The following is a 17,292-nucleotide window of genomic DNA, read 5'->3' as shown; positions in this document are numbered from 1 at the left end:
TCTCTACTTTTATTTCTGTTTCTCAATTTGAAAAATACTCTCCCAGGAAAACTTGTGATTCTTAAATTAGTGTCATGCAGTAGAATGAAATGAAACAATCTTTCCAAAAAATCCTGTTTAAAGGATATTTTCTGATAAAATATGGTAATTAGGCCACAAAGTGTAAAGTTCAACAAGAGGAGAGAATACCATTGTATTGCCTTGGGGCCGAAGCTTGTACTATAGCTGTTGCCCATCTCACAGACCTTACTTACCCAGCTGCATCTGCATCCAGGAGGGAGGGGGGGTGGGAGAAATCCAGGGATGCTGATCTGAGGCAGGCGGAATCAGTGTTGCAGGTGTCATGTCACTTAGGTGGAGAAGGGGATTGAGGGACAGTGAGTTATTACTGATTATTTTGAAAATCCCTTCTTGTGGTCATAGCACCGGGGAAACCTAATGATCTTTAAACTGTAATTTGTAGAAATCAGAGCTCTATTTTACTGTATCCAGAGACTGGGTATTTTATGCTTAGTATCCCCTATGGTGCTTAGAATCTGGTTTTTTGTAAGTATGGTTCAGTAAATACTTCATACTTGATCATCTTGAGCATTTTTGCATATTTCACCAGTTAAAGTTGTATAAAGATGCATCTCCTATACTGGGGCACCTGGGTGGCTCAGTCGGTTGAGCATCTGACTTCAGCTCAGGTCATAATCTCACAGTGTATGGGTTCGAGCCCTGCGTTGGGCTCTGTGCTGGTGGCCTGGAGCCTACTTCGGATTCTGTGTCTCCCTGTCTCTCTCTGCTCCTCCCCTGCTTGCACTCTGTCTCTCTCTCTCTCTCTCAAAAATAAACAAACATTAAAAAAAATTAAAAAGAAAAAAAGATGCATCACCTATAGACCAGATAGAACTATCACTGTAGATGTAAACTATATGTAGCATATATTTTTATGGTGTATATCTTATAGTGTATATTGGTGTTTATTATGTAAAATTCAGTGTATACATAAATACATAATTTTAGTCTTTAACACGGGGTGCTCCTTTTGGTCTCTAGGTTTTTGTGTAAAGAGCCATGGACTGCAGTGTAAGGGCATCTGGTTCTTGACCCACCTCTCTGTATGACCTTGGACAAGCCTCTCAGCCTCTTTATCTAAATATCTTGATGGATGAAATAAGGGGCTTTAACTTTACTCTGTGACCAGTACATAGATGGATATATTTAACTGACATGAAAGTTTCACATGACATTACTGGTCGTTACTATACATGTCATTTTCTGATATTTCAAATTCTATTTTTTTAAAAACACCAGTTGTGGGATGCCTGGGTGGCTCAGTCAGTTAAGCATCATCCGACTTTGGCCCAGGTCACAATCTCCCAGTTTCCTGAGTTCCAGCCCCCTGTTGGGCTCTGTGCTGACAGCTCAGAGCCTGGAGCCTGCTTCGTATTCTGTGTCTTCCTCTCTCTCTGCCCCTGTCCTACTCATGCTCTCTCTCTCTCTGTCTCTCAAAAATAAATAAACATTAAAAAAATTAAAAACACCAGTTATGATCCACTAGGGGTATTCCACAACCCGCTAATGATCTCACTCACAAACAAGTGCATAGGGGATTCCAGGCTGTTTCTATTCTATGCTTGCATTTTACAACAGGTGTTTTAGAATGTAGAATGGTTAAGGAATAAAGCACAGATGTTGCTCTAACTGTACTTTGTATAAACATGTTGCCTGGTGTATTGAACCTCATAGTAGTGACCTGAACATTTACACCACGTTTACTATGCACAACAGAGGGATAGCTCTTTGTTCATTCAGGAGTCATAATCTAATGGCCGTGTAGTCTGTTCAAGTTTTCAAGAGAGGAAAGTTCTAGGCCTCACTCATGTCATCTGTGTGGCCTTGGACGAGTCTTTTCTGTTCCAACACATCTGAGGCTCAGGATATACCTCTTAACAGCTGAGGTTCACTGGCAAATTTTGGAACAGGAAAAATCAGAACGTATGTGTGCAGCACATAAGGAAAAGCTTTTTGTGTTATTCTCTTGTGTGTAAATCTCAATTACTATCTTTGGTGCATAATGCATCTCCATACCCTTCCCTCTCTGCCCAAGTCCAGGTAATGCATACATAACTTTGGTCCTATTTCCGGTCTTGCATTGGGTATCAAATTCATCATCATTTAAGCAAAAGGGCTTTCCTGAATTCCTAAGCTAGGTTAGGGGCTCTAGCCCAAACCATGCATAAGTACCCTTACAATAACTTCTGACACCAACGACCCAGAGTTAGGCCAAACTTCGTAGGTTGAGCACAGTCTCCCACAAGACTGCCTTCAGACAGCAGACAAAAGTTGGGGGGCGGGGGTTGTGTCTCCAGATCACTCTCATGACCAGCTTGCTACTAGTTTGGGGGTTCCCACTACCACCTCACATTCAATAATTGGCTATAAGGACTGAACTCAGGAACATGGTATACTTAATTTTTAAAAATTTTATTTATTTAATCTCTACACCCAACATGGGGCTGGAACTCACAAGCGGAAGATCAAGAGTCCTATGCACCTCTGACTGAGCCAGTAAGGCACCCCATTATGATTACCGTTTTATTATAGCAGAAAGAAAAGAAAGAAAGAAAGAAAGAAAAGAAAGAAAGAAAGAAAAGAGAAAGAAAAAGGAAAGAAAGAAAAAGGAAAGAAAAAGAAAAAGAAAGAGAAAGAAAGAAAGAAAATACAAACAAACTGGCCAAAGGGAAAGATGCACAGGGAGAGGTCTGGGAGAGTCCCACAGATGAAGCTTCTGTTGTCCCCTCCCTATAGAGTCAGAACACCTCACCCTCCTAGCACATGGCACATTGGTGTAGAATTACACAGTGTATTGTCAACATGGGAGGCTCATCTGCTTCTGGGTCCTGAGTATTTATTTGGGTTTCATTATGTAGGCCATTTCAATCTCCAGCTCGCCTCTGCTCCAAACCCCTGACCTTCCCAGAGGTAGGGGTGGTATTACCTGGATCAAAGCCTCAACCCTCTAACCACATGGTTGGTCTTCCTGGCCTGGCTAGCCCCCATCAGAGTGGACTCCTTAGCATAAACTGCCAGGGCTCACCTCGAGTAAGCGACATCGCTGTCACTCCCAGGGTTCAAGAGGCTCCCTTTCTATGACTGGGGACAGAGGCAGCCACATTCTTATGACACAACCCTGAAGGTCCCTTCTCTCTTCTACCCCTCTCAATTTATAGTTATTTAATGGCTTCCTAACCAAGGTTTTGTCTCTTTAAACTACTATATATAATGTTTCCAGTGATTGTAAGACAACTCATGTTTTCAATTTTCTTTCACCTTTTTTTAGATCAATTCCTTTTTCTTTGAAAATTTTTATCACACAAAATAATGTTCTGAATATACACTATTTAGTTTTGTAAGTTTCTTCCAGTATGTTTACATAGTATATAAACATTAGGCAAATGATACTGGACCATTTCACTATGCTCAAAATTTAAATTTTCATTCATCCCTAAAATTTTATGAACATCCCATGTATTACTTTATTTCTAATCCTGAGTGTGTGGCTACTTAGCATCCCATGTTATTTCATTTTTTTAACTTGTTTTATTTTTTTAAATTTACATCCAAATTAGCATACAGTGCAACAATGATTTCAGGAGTAGTTTCCTTAGTGCCCCTTACCCATTTAGCCCATCCCCCCTCCCACAACCCGTTTTCTCGCCCTCCCTGTTTTTATATTATTTTTGTTTCCCTTCCCTTATGTTCATCTGTTTTGTCTCTTAAAGTCCTCATGAGTGAAGTCATATGATTTGTCTTTCTCTAATTTCACTTAGCATAATACCCTCCAGTTCCATCCGTGTAGTTGCAAATGGCAAGATTGCATTCTTTTTCGACTTCATTGTCTATACCACACCTTCTTTATCCATTCATCCATCGATGGACCTTTGGGCTCTTTCCATACTTTGGCTATTGCTGATAGTGCTGCTATAAACATCGGGGTGCCTGTGTCCCTTCGAAACAGCACACCTGTATCCCTTGGATAAATCCCTAGCAGTGCAATTGCTGGGGTCATAGGGTAGTTCTATTTTTAGAGGAACCTCCATAATGCCTTCCAGAGTGGCTGCACCAGCTTGCATTCCCATCTTTCATCTTTTTTATTCATTATGTTTTTCCAGGAACCAGCGAAATTTTCTTCCAAATTTTCTTACAAGGTTGTATTGTAATATTCTTTCAACACTGAATCACTAGATTATGTTGCTCGCTGTACAGCATATTGTGACAACTTGAAAAGCAAGTTCAGTTCAATTCAAACGAGTCACAGGTTGTCTATATTACACAACAGTAACACGAAGCATTTGTCACCACTCCCTTCCATCTTCGGCACAAGCAAAGAAGTCAGCTACAGTCTTTTGAGTATGTGACTGACGGCCACGCGCCGCCTTCGCGACGTCACGCTCAGCGGCTCTACCGGAAGTGCGAGGTCACTCGCAAAACGCTGACACCACCGCACACCCTGCCCGGAGGCGCCTAGGCGACTGCGTTTAGGCCCCCTGCGCAGGCGCAGAAGCGGCTCCGGCGCTGCTCTTCAGGCACTGCCGCGGACACGCCCGAGGGCCTCGCACAGCTGGGGCCGGAAGTGCGTGCTCTCGGCCTTTCCGCGTCCCTCGCGGCGAGCGACAGGTCGCAGCGGCGCGGTCCGCTGTGAGGGTTCTCGGCCAACTGCTTCTACGCGGGGCCCGACGCCGCCGCGACGCTCGCTCCTGCTCCTCGGTCGAGAGAAGATGGTGGGCCGGAACAGCGCCATCGCCGCCGGTGTCTGCGGGGCTCTTTTTATCGGGTATTGCATTTACTTCGACCGCAAGAGACGAAGTGACCCCAACTTCAAGAACAGGCTTCGAGAACGTGAGTGGGTCCCCTCGGCACGGGGCCTGCAGCCTCTCCCCGCCTCCGCCTGCTTGCTCCTCGCTGCCGCGCGCGGGGGTGCGGGGGGCGTCGGGGGTGCAGGGCGGCCGCGGGCCTCCCAGGCGGAAAAAGGCGGCGGCGCCGGCTGCGCGCTCCCGGTGCCGCTTTCTGCCTCTGGGGCCCCGCATGATTGCCTCCATTTTGGAGGGACGATTTTTCCCATTTTGTCTTCCCCCAAACATTTGTCGTATGAATGCACTCTGGTTTGTGTTATGATTTGGGGGGGGGGGGGGGCTCCTTTTGCAGTTCACCTGTTTAAATCTCTGTTCATAACTCGAGAGTCGTGTGATTTGTATTTTGCGAAATTGTGCTTGAAACTTGGCTCCGCAAATGCACCCGTATCGCTGCTGCATTCTTAAACCCTCTTGGTAGCTTTCCTGAAAATGCTTCCAAGATATGAGTGAATGCTATAGAAATTGCAGGGGAGTCCAAAGGGCTGCGCTTCTCCTGTGGCTCAGTCTTATTTCATACCTGCGACATCTTTTACGAGACATTTCCAACGAGGGAGGTCGTGCCACCAAAACCTTTGTGATCTTTGAATTCCGGAGGCCTCCAAGAGCAAATTTGTCGCAATAAGAAATATTTTTGTAACTTTTCTGGGTTGTTCAGTCAAAACGCTTTTTAAAAATTAAAGCCCAGAATGTAGGAAGAAATGATTAGTCTATTTCACACTTACTGTTTGATTAAGCTGTAGCAGGTTGTCTCAGGTGTTCAGTGCCCCACGTGGCTAGTGACCTGCCCTCTTGGGGCTAGAAGATGATCTTGTACCATCTACAATAGGACACCTAATTCTAGCTGTCTTCTGTTTTAGGAGGGAAGGGATACAGAGAATTTATTTTATTTACAGTTAGATAGATGGGGAGGGTGCCATTTTGGATTCAGAAACTCAGTTTTCCAGGCGCATCAGCTGCATAATTTGGGCTCTCCGAATCTTAATTTTCTTAGTTGGTAAAATCAGGTGATGCCACCTGCCTCTGGTTGTTCTTGTGAAGATTGAGATGTTTGAAGTGCCCACCAGCATTCCTGACCTAGAGGAAGCCCCTCTGCAAAGGCTGGCTGTAAACATTAACTAGAAATTCAGATTATTTTCTTGTAGTTTCCATTTCAGTAATAGTTGGAGGCATGGTGGTGGTGGTATGGCTACAGAGCTCTATAAAGAGTAGGTTAATCCTTTCTTGCTTTAGAAATACTGCAATCCTATTAGAAACCTTGAGAAAACTAATTTTTGGCCGAAGAAATCATAAAAGCCGTCCTTTTAGACAAGTTGAGAGATTATTTTCATAATTCCTTTTCCATCATCTTCAATCCACAATTTTTTTTCTAGCATTAGCAATGGTCTACACTGATCTCAGTGGTCAGTTGAATTATTAGCTGAGTAACCTTGGGCAACCGACTTAAAGCTTTAGTTTCCCTCTTCTGTAAAATGTTATAATACATACAGAGTTTAGTACAGTCCCTGGCACATGGTAACTGATAGATGCTAAAGATTGTTTATGAATGTAATTATTATTTGACATTTTCTTTAGGAAGTAAAACTTATATTCAGAGTAATTCTACAATCTGTAAGTTCCTGTTTTACGTGTATTTTTAAAAGTAGATACGGGGCGCCTGGGTGGCTCAGTCGGTTAAGCGGCCGACTTCCCGGCTCAGGTCATGATCTCATGGTCCGTGAGTTCGAGCCCCGCGTCAGGCTCTGTGCTGACAGCTCAGAGCCTGTAGCCTGTTTCAGATTCTTTGTCTCCCTCTCTCTGACCCTCCCCCGTTCATGTTCTGTCTCTCTGTCTCAAAAATAAATAAACGTTAAAAAAAAATTTAAAAAAAAAAAGTAGATAAAGTCTCTTTTAACTTGTTAGGTTTACACAGTAGCATTTGGGACTAATTTTCTAGTAAATACTGAGTCAAGGGCTGAATTTGCTTGCTGAATGTGTAACTCCCATGATTTTTCAGGCCCTTACCATCTTTCCCTTTATCGTAGAGATAGTATTATGTACTGATAAGGTGACAATTAAATTGTCTCAAGAAACTAAAGCTAGAATCTTACCGGTAGAAATTTAAAGGAACTAAACCGTCTTAAAATTGGTAATTCTATCAGTCAGACATTCAACGAAGATCACTCCTCTTCATCCTATTAAAAAAAAAGCAACTATTAAGATTGGATAGTAATGGAAAACAAGTTCTTAACTACTGGGTTTCATTATTTTTGTCATTTTTCATAAATTCTGGCTTAGCAAACTGTACGTACCTGTTTATTCCACAAACTTGCCTTGTTCATTTCTGAAGTACCTTTTATTTTTTTATGGGAATGTCTTCACGTCTGTTAGAAGGTAGAGGAGGGACAGTAGAGTTGTTCTGCAAACTGAGAAGGCACTTTGAAACTGGAAAATCAAGCAGGTGACCCCATGGGTTTACAGTTTTATTCAGCATAACTTAACGGGGGAGGGGAGGGGAGTCAGATGGTGATCCGGCTGCAGATTTTCCCCCCGCAAAGTCCAGACCTTCGTCCGCAGATTTTATAGTGAAGAGACTAGCAGAAGGGCATTGTTGCAAGATCGAAGGGTTCGCATGCATCTCAAAGCATTTGCGTTGACCTAAATGACAGCAAACCTTTAATTATATATTGTGGCACTACGTGTGTGTCAGGAAGGAGAAAGACTATGTTCTCTCTCTCAGATTCGTGGGGGGCCAAGAAAAAGCCTTCCCCAGTCCTCACCTTGGGCCTTTCTGAGGCACGTGCATTAATCTCCAAGGGTCCAGGAACACACAGTCCCAGGAGAGGTCATCCAGTGAGCTTGAACAAGACGGAAGGGCAAAGATGGAGTCCGTATTGTCGCCACTCTTAACGACTTCTCGGCAGCACATAGGGGCAATACAGAGTAATGTTTGAGTACACACGTCCTGAAATTCAGCTGCTTGCTTTTCAATTGCCCCTCCGCCAGTTATTAGTTGGGACCTTGGTAAATTTTCTCAAGTGGAAATGCTAATCATACCTGTCTTAGTGTTCCCGTGAGGCGTAAGTAAGCCAGGTGATACTTAGAATAGTGTCTGGCGTGTGGCATCTAAAACTTACTGAGTGCTTACCCTTCACATCTGAGTGTTCCTTTGTCTTCATGTCTCGCTCTTCTGTGCAGTCTTCCACTCCTCTTCTGGCCGTGGCAGTCTCCTTCCAGCACTGGTGATGTTTAGTAATTACTTGGTATAGTGTGGTATTCATTATTTCCTGCCTAAAGACAGACAAACGGGGGACGGCTGGGTGGCTCAGCAGGGGTGGCTCGGTGGGTTAAGGGTCCCACTCTTGATTTTGGCTTAGGTCGTGATCTCACACTTCCTTGAGATCTGAGCCCTGCCGGACAAGGGGGAGCCTGCTTGGGATCCTCCCTTCTTCTTCCCCCTCCCCCGTCTGTGTGTGCGCATGTGTGTACTCTCTCTCTCTCAAAATGAATAAACATTTAAGAAAAAAGAAAAATGGGCTGTCTTCACTTGATCTTAGCCAAAAGGCCAGGAGGCGATGGACTGTCTTCAAATTTACATACAAGATCAGCTTATTTAACCTATATTGTTTTGTTGAAACTGCTAGAATTGTATTTAAGTCTTAGAGTTGTAGCACTTTAGGTACACTGGGGGCTAGAGTTGGCGAGAGCTACTGGTGTGGTTAAACCCAGTTTGTAAGGGGAGATAAGAAATTTCCTGGACCACGGTAAATTAACCCATCTCCCTGCAGTTAGGCAAACAGGTCACTACCTCTTCAGTCATGCACTGATTAGACTTGGATTTATAGAACACTAACGTTTTCAGAGGACATTTGCTTGTCCTTTATGGCTTTTGTTCCTCGTAGTAGTAAGATTGAACATGCCTTATCTTTGCAGAGTTAAGAGATTTATTTGCCAAAGATCACCCACATAATAAGCATTTGAGTCTTACCTTTCTTAGCTCTGCCACAGTCTCCGTGTTACCGGTAGTTTTAACGATTAGTAATGCAGCATGGCACAACTCCTAAGCTGGGGAGCTGGTATCGAACTATCTCGGTACCACATGCATACTGAGGTCGTTCATTACCAACTCCTCGTATGGCACGTGATAAACCGGGCACAGTTAAGAAATATTTTACATGCATTAACTCATTTAATCTTCACAAGAACGCTGTGAAGCATGTACTGTTCTAGACCAGTTTTACATCCGGAGAAAGTGGGGGACGGGTTCCTGTAACTTGTCCGGGGTCACACTAGTAGCGAGAAGAGCTGGGGTAGAAACACAGCTAGTGCTTCCTCTGTGCTAACACTCCTTCATGTGGAGCATATAATTAAATAGCAATTTAAAATACCGTTGGTGTCCTTTATTGATTCGGCTTAAGTGTTGACTAATTGATGATTAAGATTTTAAACATCACTTGCTTCTGAGATAGGTAGTATTGCCTTTTCATATCAAAAACAAGACAAACAAAACAACTTCCAGAGTGTAGGCAGAAGTTTTTTTTCTTTTAATTTTTTTCCAATGTTTAATTTTGAGAAAGAGACAGCGTGTGAGCATGGGAGGGGAGGGCGGGGGGAGACACAGAATCTGAAGCAGGTCCCGGGCTCTGAGCTGTAGGCACAGAGCCCCACAGGGGACTTGAACTCATGAACTGTGAGATCATGACCTGAGCTAAAGTCAGACGCTTCACCGACTGAGCCACCCAGGCTCCCCAGCAGTGGTTTTTTTCCTTAACCAGCCAGCAGTAGTTAAGAATTTTGCAGTGCATTTCTGAACACTGTCTTCTTACCCCCTCTTTTTTCCCATTTAGGAATGTCAGATAGCTTTCAGCATGCAGTAAAGATTAAATCTGTTATATTTCAGTTATAATACTTTCTAACAGCAGTGGCTTAATTCTTGCTTGTGTTTCATGTCCTGTATAGACTGGGGGGGGGGGGGGCTTGCTCTGCTTGTGATATTTAATTAATCAGCTCTTAGAACTGTCTGTCTTGAAAATTGCTGATCTTGGTGCCCCAGAGGGAAGGAAAAAGCTCTTGCTCAGAAATGTCACATTGTCCATAGCTCATTGACCAGAACTATTTATAAGACCTTGACAAATCACAAGGAGACAGGAGAATAGGAGAGCCCTACTCAGGGATGTTTCGCAAATAGCATATATGACTGTCACAGCAGTTTGACTTCTTTTGATTCCCATTTTAATGACGATAACGTGAAAATATTCCATGTCTTGCAGGAAGAAAGAAACAAAAGCTTGCCAAGGAGAGAGCTGGACTTTCCAAGGTAATACTTAATCTGTTTTTTTGTTTAGGTTGTATAATATACTTCATACCTCACTTGAAATGTGTATTTTGAGAAAGCTAGTTGATAACAGGCATTGATTTTTTTATTTTAAAATACAGTTTGTTGTTTCTCGGAATAGTTAAGTCAGTTCAACTGCAGATTATCCAGTCCATCGTTATTTCCTCCCTGTTGGCCCTAACCGCAGACAGTTTATTACGTGAGCAATACTTAAGGGGCAATAAGATGATACTCTGCAGAAAACAATTCTACCAAAAGGTTCAAACTTTCTCACTCAGCTGCTTCAGAATAATACAATACAACATTAATTATTAATTTTCCTTTGTTCAGCTTCCTTTAAAAGAACCACATGCTATTTGTTTCAGAAGTTATATAGGATCATTCATACCCTCTGATCCAGAATCCCACCGTGTGGCACATTTTTACCTTGATGTAATATGTACATATAGATATAAATCTTTCTACTTTTTTCTTTTCATAGATCCTGTGTTCATGATTATTTTTAATGACTACATAGGTTTCTCTGCTTGATAAAAAAATGTTCTGTGACATGTGTAAGTCAAGTAAGTAAATGTTAGTCGTTGCACATATACCTCATATACCTTTTCTTTTTTATTAGAATTAGTTCCATTGCTTGGATTCCCAGGACTTGGACTACTGGATCAGTAGTGGTTCTTTTTAAAGCAAGTTGGAAAAAAAGAAAAAGAAAAGAAAAAAATACCAAGTTGGAACAAGGAAAAATGAAATCCATAAATGTTATATTTTGTTGTTGTGATACAATTGAGTAATCACAACATAGCTAAAAGACTGGACATGATGATGATGATAGGGAAGTGAAACTGAGAGGTGGCCACTTTGTTCCATTATGTCCAGACTCCCTTTCTGAAATACGTAGTATGTTCATGATATTTCAGTAACCTTTTTTGTCTCGACATGAGAAAGTAGGTATAGACACATGCACCCTGTGTATTTTCAGATTCAGGTGTAATCACATTCTTGCCTGTGTTGGGCTGGTTGATGAAAGATGCCTCTACTTTCAGAAATTTAAATTTTTTATGTGTTTGTTGGTAATGAGAATGTATAGAAGTCAGGAATCAAAAACTCCCAGTAATAGAAGTCTAGGTTTTTAAATAAAACAGCCCTTTTTTTTTTTTTTTTTTTTTAAGGTTTATTTATTTTGAGAAAGAGCATGAGCACGGGAGGGTCAGAGAGGGAGAGAATCCTAAGCAGGCTCTGTGCTGTCAGTTCAAGGCCTGATGCGGGGCTTGAACTCATGAATCGTGAAATAATGACCTGAGCCAAAGTTAAGAGTCAGAGGCTTAACTGAGCCACCCAGGTGCCCCAAAACAGGACTTTTTATTTTTATTTTTTTATTTTATTTAAAAAAAAATTTTTTTTTTTAACGTTTATTTATTTTTGAGACAGAGACAGAGCATGAACAGGGGAGGGCAGAGAGAGAGGGAGACACAGAATCTGAAACAGGCTCCAGGCTCTGAGTGGTCAGCACAGAGCCTGACGCGGGGCTCAAACTCACAGACTGTGAGATCATGACCTGAGCCGAAGTCAGATGCTTAACCGACCAAGCCATCCAGGCACCCCAAAACAGGACTTTTTAATAATAGGTTTACATTTTTTGAAAAGACAAGTCCTGGGGCACCTGGGTGGCTCATTCAGTTAAGCAGTCAACTCTTGGTTTAGGCTCAGGTCAGGGTTTGTTGGTTTGAGCCCCGTGTGGGGCTCTGTGCTGACAGTGCGGAGCCTACTTGAAATTCTCTCTCTGCTCCTCTGTCCCTCAAAATAAACAAACTTAAAAAAAAAATAATAAAGAGGTAAGTCCTATAGCTAGTGGCATTATGTATTACCGTAGTCTGATAATATGTAACAAACTACAAAACCAAAAACTTAAGTAAAGCTTAACAGTTTGTATTAGACAAATTAGACAAAAGCTTAACAGTTTGTATTAGACAAATTAGGAGTAGCTCAGATGTCCAACAAACAGATTGTGATTATGCAATCCTGTATTTCTCCATGGAATAGTCTCCTACCATTTACATGTAATCTTTTAGATGCATGTAAAATCTATTCAAAGTAATGGATCAGAGGAACAGTTGGTTATAGTTATATAAAAATGTATAATAATGGGGATCAAAATAGTGTAAATAGTAAATTGCATATTTTATGGTATAGATAATTATACTCTTCATTTTTTAAGTTTGATGCACAGCTTTCTAAGAACTAATTTCAGTTTAATCAGTAAGTTTTTTTTTTTTGCATTCATTTAAATGTAGATACTAAACTAATGCTTGTGAGTATTGAAGAGTAAATTTATCATTTTTTATAATGAGCTCTTCAGTTTTTTGTTCTTTTGTTTTTAGTGCAATGATTTTCTGTGTATTGGTTATATTCCCAGCGTAATTTTGGTATCATGTATTAAATATTCTGTTTCCAAACAGTTACCTGACCTTAAAGATGCAGAAGCTGTTCAGAAATTCTTCCTTGAAGAAATACAGCTTGGTGAAGAGTTGCTAGCCCAAGGTAATAATCATTAAAAGACTAGGAAATTAGAATTCCTCACACTAATACAAATTTGTGGTGGTAAGGGACTTTTTCGTGTGTAGTACAGCAGCTGTTAAGAAAGGTATTCTAATATTTCAAGACAAGTCACTTAATAATGGGAGGATTATTTTATTTAAGACTGACTCTTGGGGCACCTGGGTGGCTCAGTTTAAGTGTCTGACTCTTGATTTCAGCTCAGGTCATGAGCCCTATGTCCGTCTGCACACTTTGCATGGAGCCTGCTTAAGATTCTCTCTGCCCTTCTCCCCACCTAGGGCGTGCGTGCTCGCTCTCTTTAAAAAAAATTAAAAAAGGAAAGAAAATTGGCTCTAGAAGTGAATACTTGCTGTGGGCTATCCTTGTCCATAATATGTTTTGAGTGAATTTTAGGTTTACTTGATACATGATACAGAGACTATAGTAAGTAATCTTTACAAGTGAGGTATTTTTTAGCAGTTTAGAGAATATAGTCCTAATGCAATATATAAATAGTAACTGGAAGAATATGCTTCCTCAGCTTCTTCACCTAATCTTTAGTAGGTCTTTTCCAGTATTTATAGGAAGGAATGGGTCATATAATTCCTGGAGAAGGTTAATTTACCTGTCAGGGTCACACAGTGAGTTCACGGTGCTTAATTTCAGGACCAGTGAACTGAATCTGATCTAGAGTTTAGGCTTTGTGCATTATGTATTCAACCAAGGATTAAGAGTTCTGTTTTTAGGGGCTCCTTGGTGGTTCAGTTGAGCGCGACTGACTCATTTCGGATCAGGTCATGATCTCATGGTGTGTGAGATCAAGCCCTGCATCGAGCTCTGTGATGACAGTGCAGGGCCTGCTTGGGATTCTCTGTCTCCCTCTCTCTCTGTCCCTACCCTGCTCACGCACGTTCTCTCTCTCTCTTTCTCAAATAAACTAAAAACAAAAGTTCTTTTTTTAAAACATTACTATTACGAAGTTAAAATGCTCACACTGACAAATTGAAAACTATAATTCAGTAATTTAGAGTCTTAAATGTATTTGTAAATTTTTAGTGTCAAATTACCTTTTATTTCAAAAGTAGCTTTGAAGTAGTAGTTGCTGTCGTTGATAAAAATGGTATCAAGTGTCAAGTTTTTTTTTATGCTCATTGCTGTATCTTAGATTTGGATAGTATTGAACTACACAGTGTAGGTCATTTGTGGTTATTTTACCTGTTTTTATGGAAAGAGATTAAAGGTTTGAGGTGGTGGTGATGTGTTACTTTTGATCACGTTTCTCCCTTCCCAATAATTTCTTTGCTTTGATTTTTTCTGTAAGAAATAATTATTTTATTTGGATGGTATAGTAGGCTGATAATATTTATAAATGAAAATGGGAATGGCTTATTAGAAAATAATCTTGGCTTTTTTACCCCAGTTCATTAAGAAACATGTGAGGTTTAATCATAGGGTGATAGTAAAGCACTTAAATCCTCATAGGGCTCATTTAAGAGGCTGTATTAAATATCCGAACAGAAAAATCTGCATGGATAGGGATATCTGTGTCTAAGGGTATAGGTTGTATATCGATTCACGCAAACAAATTCTCAAAATTTTTTGTTGATGCTCATAAATATGTCTATCAAAGTTTTCTTCTTTCTCCCAAAGGAAGGTCAAGGAGGGACAGGGAAGAGTTACTTTTCTTCCCAAGTTCATGTTCCACACTTTAACTCAATGCCATACAGAGGGTTACTTAACAACTCTGCCAAGCTGCTTTTTTTCCCAGTGGAAACTACCAGCCCAGCTCAAGGTTGAAGAGTCAGGTGGTTAGAATTAGGGGAAAAGTCAACATCAAAGTAAGCCAAGTGAAGGCATAATTGACTTAGGCAGTAAACTTCATTTCACATGGTCTCCTCCATCTAGGGGTCTTCCATAAGCATATTCTGTTAACTGAGCCAGATCTCATCTTAGGATACCTTGAATGGGCTCAGGTCTACAAACTAGAGAGGAAATGGTTTCATCTGCATTGAATTGTTTTGGTTGGTCATTAACTGTTTGCATTATTTTTAGAAATATTAGGAGGTGTCTCAATCCCCTGTGTTCTACACTAACACTCCAGTAGTAGCTTTATTTCCATTTAATAATCAGAATTAATATCCCCAGGCAACAGTGTAAATCCCCTACATTGCCTGTAAATTCAACGGCATGAGGATTCAGTGGCCAAGTGGCGTTTTAATTTCCAAGTTAATGGAGTCATTTGTCCCCTGATGAAAGTCAAAGCCCAGGCTGAAGACCTAAGTCTTAATTTTCTTTTTTATAATTTTTTTTTTTTTTTTTTAATTTTAGGGAGAACATGAGCAGAGGAGAGGGGCAGGGAGGATAGGGCAGAGGTGGGGGGGGCGGAGAGAGAGAGAGAGAGAATATGAATGAGAATGAGAATGAATTATAAGCAGGCTCCACGCTTACCTCAGAGCCTGACGTGGGGCATGATCCCACGACCCCTGGGATCCTGACCTGAGCCAAAATTAAGAGTCAGATGCTCCACTGACTGATCTACTCAGGCACCTCAGTCTTTTGTGTTTCCTATTTTAAATACTTCTTTGTAGAGTTGTACTTTCTTCAGTTTGAATACCTCAGTCTTCAGATTTTCTCAAGTGAAAATGTTAAAGCAGGCAGTTCCTCTTCATACACCATTCTTCAGTCACTTACTCGCTCATTTTCTTCTTCAGGGTCAGAAAACTTCGCTTACTGGTTTCTTATAGAGGCTGTGGCTCCGGAGCAGGCAGATGAAAGAGATGCGCAGGGTGGTGGGTGGACAGGACGGGAGTCTTTGGCCGTCCGGATGCACCACCCTCCTAGGGCTTTTTCTGTATCTGCTTGTGCTGCCATTCAGATAGTGTGAGCGATTAGTGTAAAGTGAACTTGGACTTCTTTTCCACCTCAGTCCCCGGTCTTCAGTTCTTTCTTCTCATAGAAAAGTACTGTTCCATTGTTAGCAATTTTTAATACGTTGCAGAAGTATTCTAAGTCTGTAAACAGTAATATACTTGCACATTTCTGCACTTAATTTCTCCCCTTCTGTATGTGTTTTGAAGATCCTTTCATATCTGTGCATGTGATCTGATTCGTTCTTATTAATGGTTTCATAATACTCAGTTATATGAAGGTACCGCAGATTATTTCCGGGTTTTTACTTCTTTGATGTTTTTGGTCATGATCACTTGGAAACGTAGTGAAGGCTGTACAGTTGAGTTTTTGACAGAGGCAAACAAAGGCTTTCCAGGTCACATTACTTTTATGTAAATCTTCCAGGTGAATATGAGAAGGGTGTAGACCATCTGACAAATGCGATTGCGGTGTGTGGACAGCCGCAGCAGTTGCTGCAAGTGTTACAGCAAACTCTTCCACCGCCAGTGTTCCAGATGCTTCTGACCAAGCTTCCGACAATTAGTCAGGTGAGGATTTGAAATGTTAACAAAAGTGAGTAGAATATAAAAAAAGAAATGTTTTAGGGACATGGACTTTTAAAAATCAGTGAAACCATAAAGGCCATTCTTACTGTTACAAAGAAAAACTAGTCTAGTGAACATGATGAAATTCTGAAACTCATTCTTGGGATGAAATCAGAATTGGAGATACCCGTGCTTGAAAATGGTCTTCCCTGATAACGTTTGAGTGAGCGGTCATAAGATCTAGTCGTTGTGCCCTCTGTGCGGATCAGAAAGTGTGTCTCAGGGGCACGTGGGTGGCTCAGTCAGTTAAGCATCTGACTCTAGATCTCAGCTCAGGTCTTGATCTCAGGGTCTTGAGTTCAAGCCCCACTTTGGGCTCTGTCGTGGGTGTGAAGCCTACTTCAAACAAACAAAAAAAGAAGGAAGTGCGTCTCATAGTATTAAATCTCAGACCTTGGTATTCACATACCAAAATTCAGGCCCCTCTCAGCTGCTTTCTAAAAGTAGCTTTCTACCTTCTGTGAGCCCATGCATTCAGCGAAGTGGCCTGGCAGAGGACAGAGGAGCTAAGATTGGCACAGCCTGAAACTGGATCACAAAGGATTGTAGATTGCCTCTGACCTCGCTCGTCTAAAGGCCCCAGTGCCTCCGCTTTTGCCAAGGTGGGCTTTGAGCTTGGAGCTCTTTAACTACATCCTCAAATCTGTATTGAACACAGTACGATTTGTATAAAAGATGACCTATAACTTAAGAGTTGATTAAAATTGCATTCTGTTCATTTTTAATCGTCTCCAGGAACTGAAATGAATCTATTTTTTGGAACAGTTTGTGTATTCATGTGTTAATTCCCATAGTTGATGTGATTAAAAATTAATAAAATGACTGGTTAGTTCTTCAAACTGATCTTTATTCAACTAGTTGGAGAAGGGACTAGAAAGAAAACAAGTCCCCAAAGATTTAAGGGAGAGGGTTGAAAAACCAAAGATTTGGTCTTAAACCTTTTTATTTAGACTAATGTGGCCCCTAGCGTGTCTGTATTAGAATCCTCTTATAGTGTCTACTCTTGGAAAGGCAGCATAGCGCGGTGCTTTTGGAAGATTGACCTCAGGGTGAG

The 17,292-nt window shown here is 41.2% G+C and overlaps 2 protein-coding genes and 1 non-coding gene across 5 annotated transcripts in view; 2 read left to right on the top strand and 1 right to left on the bottom strand.

Annotated features, from left to right (window-relative positions):
• The window catches only part of TBCE (tubulin folding cofactor E), a 622,247-nt gene that overhangs the window by 300,479 nt on the left and 304,476 nt on the right, over positions 1 to 17,292 (bottom strand). The window lies entirely within an intron of this gene.
• The window catches only part of TOMM20 (translocase of outer mitochondrial membrane 20), a 35,134-nt gene continuing 22,456 nt past the window's right edge, over positions 4,615 to 17,292 (top strand). For 2 of the 3 annotated variants that reach the window (XR_013550439.2, XM_060642855.3), the window contains exons 1-4: positions 4,615 to 4,887; positions 10,148 to 10,194; positions 12,666 to 12,747; positions 16,039 to 16,181. Coding sequence is in view for 2 of the 3 variants with exons in the window: in XM_060642855.3 (XP_060498838.2) it covers positions 4,767 to 4,887; positions 10,148 to 10,194; positions 12,666 to 12,747; positions 16,039 to 16,181 (393 nt within the window). In the remaining variant the exon portion in view is untranslated. The remainder of the gene's footprint in view (positions 4,888 to 10,147; positions 10,195 to 12,665; positions 12,748 to 16,038; positions 16,182 to 17,292) is intronic. The other variant, XM_060642854.3, reaches the window with a different exon arrangement.
• LOC132685681 (small nucleolar RNA SNORA14) lies at positions 5,295 to 5,429 on the top strand. Its single transcript, XR_009613266.1, has one exon. It is a non-coding gene; the product is annotated as a small nucleolar RNA SNORA14 (small nucleolar RNA).

Source organism: Panthera onca, chromosome D2 (genome assembly GCF_046562875.1).
Source record: "Panthera onca isolate mPanOnc1 chromosome D2, mPanOnc1 haplotype 2, whole genome shotgun sequence".
NCBI classification, from domain to species: domain Eukaryota; kingdom Metazoa; phylum Chordata; class Mammalia; order Carnivora; family Felidae; genus Panthera; species Panthera onca.
This window is presented reverse-complemented; position numbering and strand designations above follow the sequence as displayed.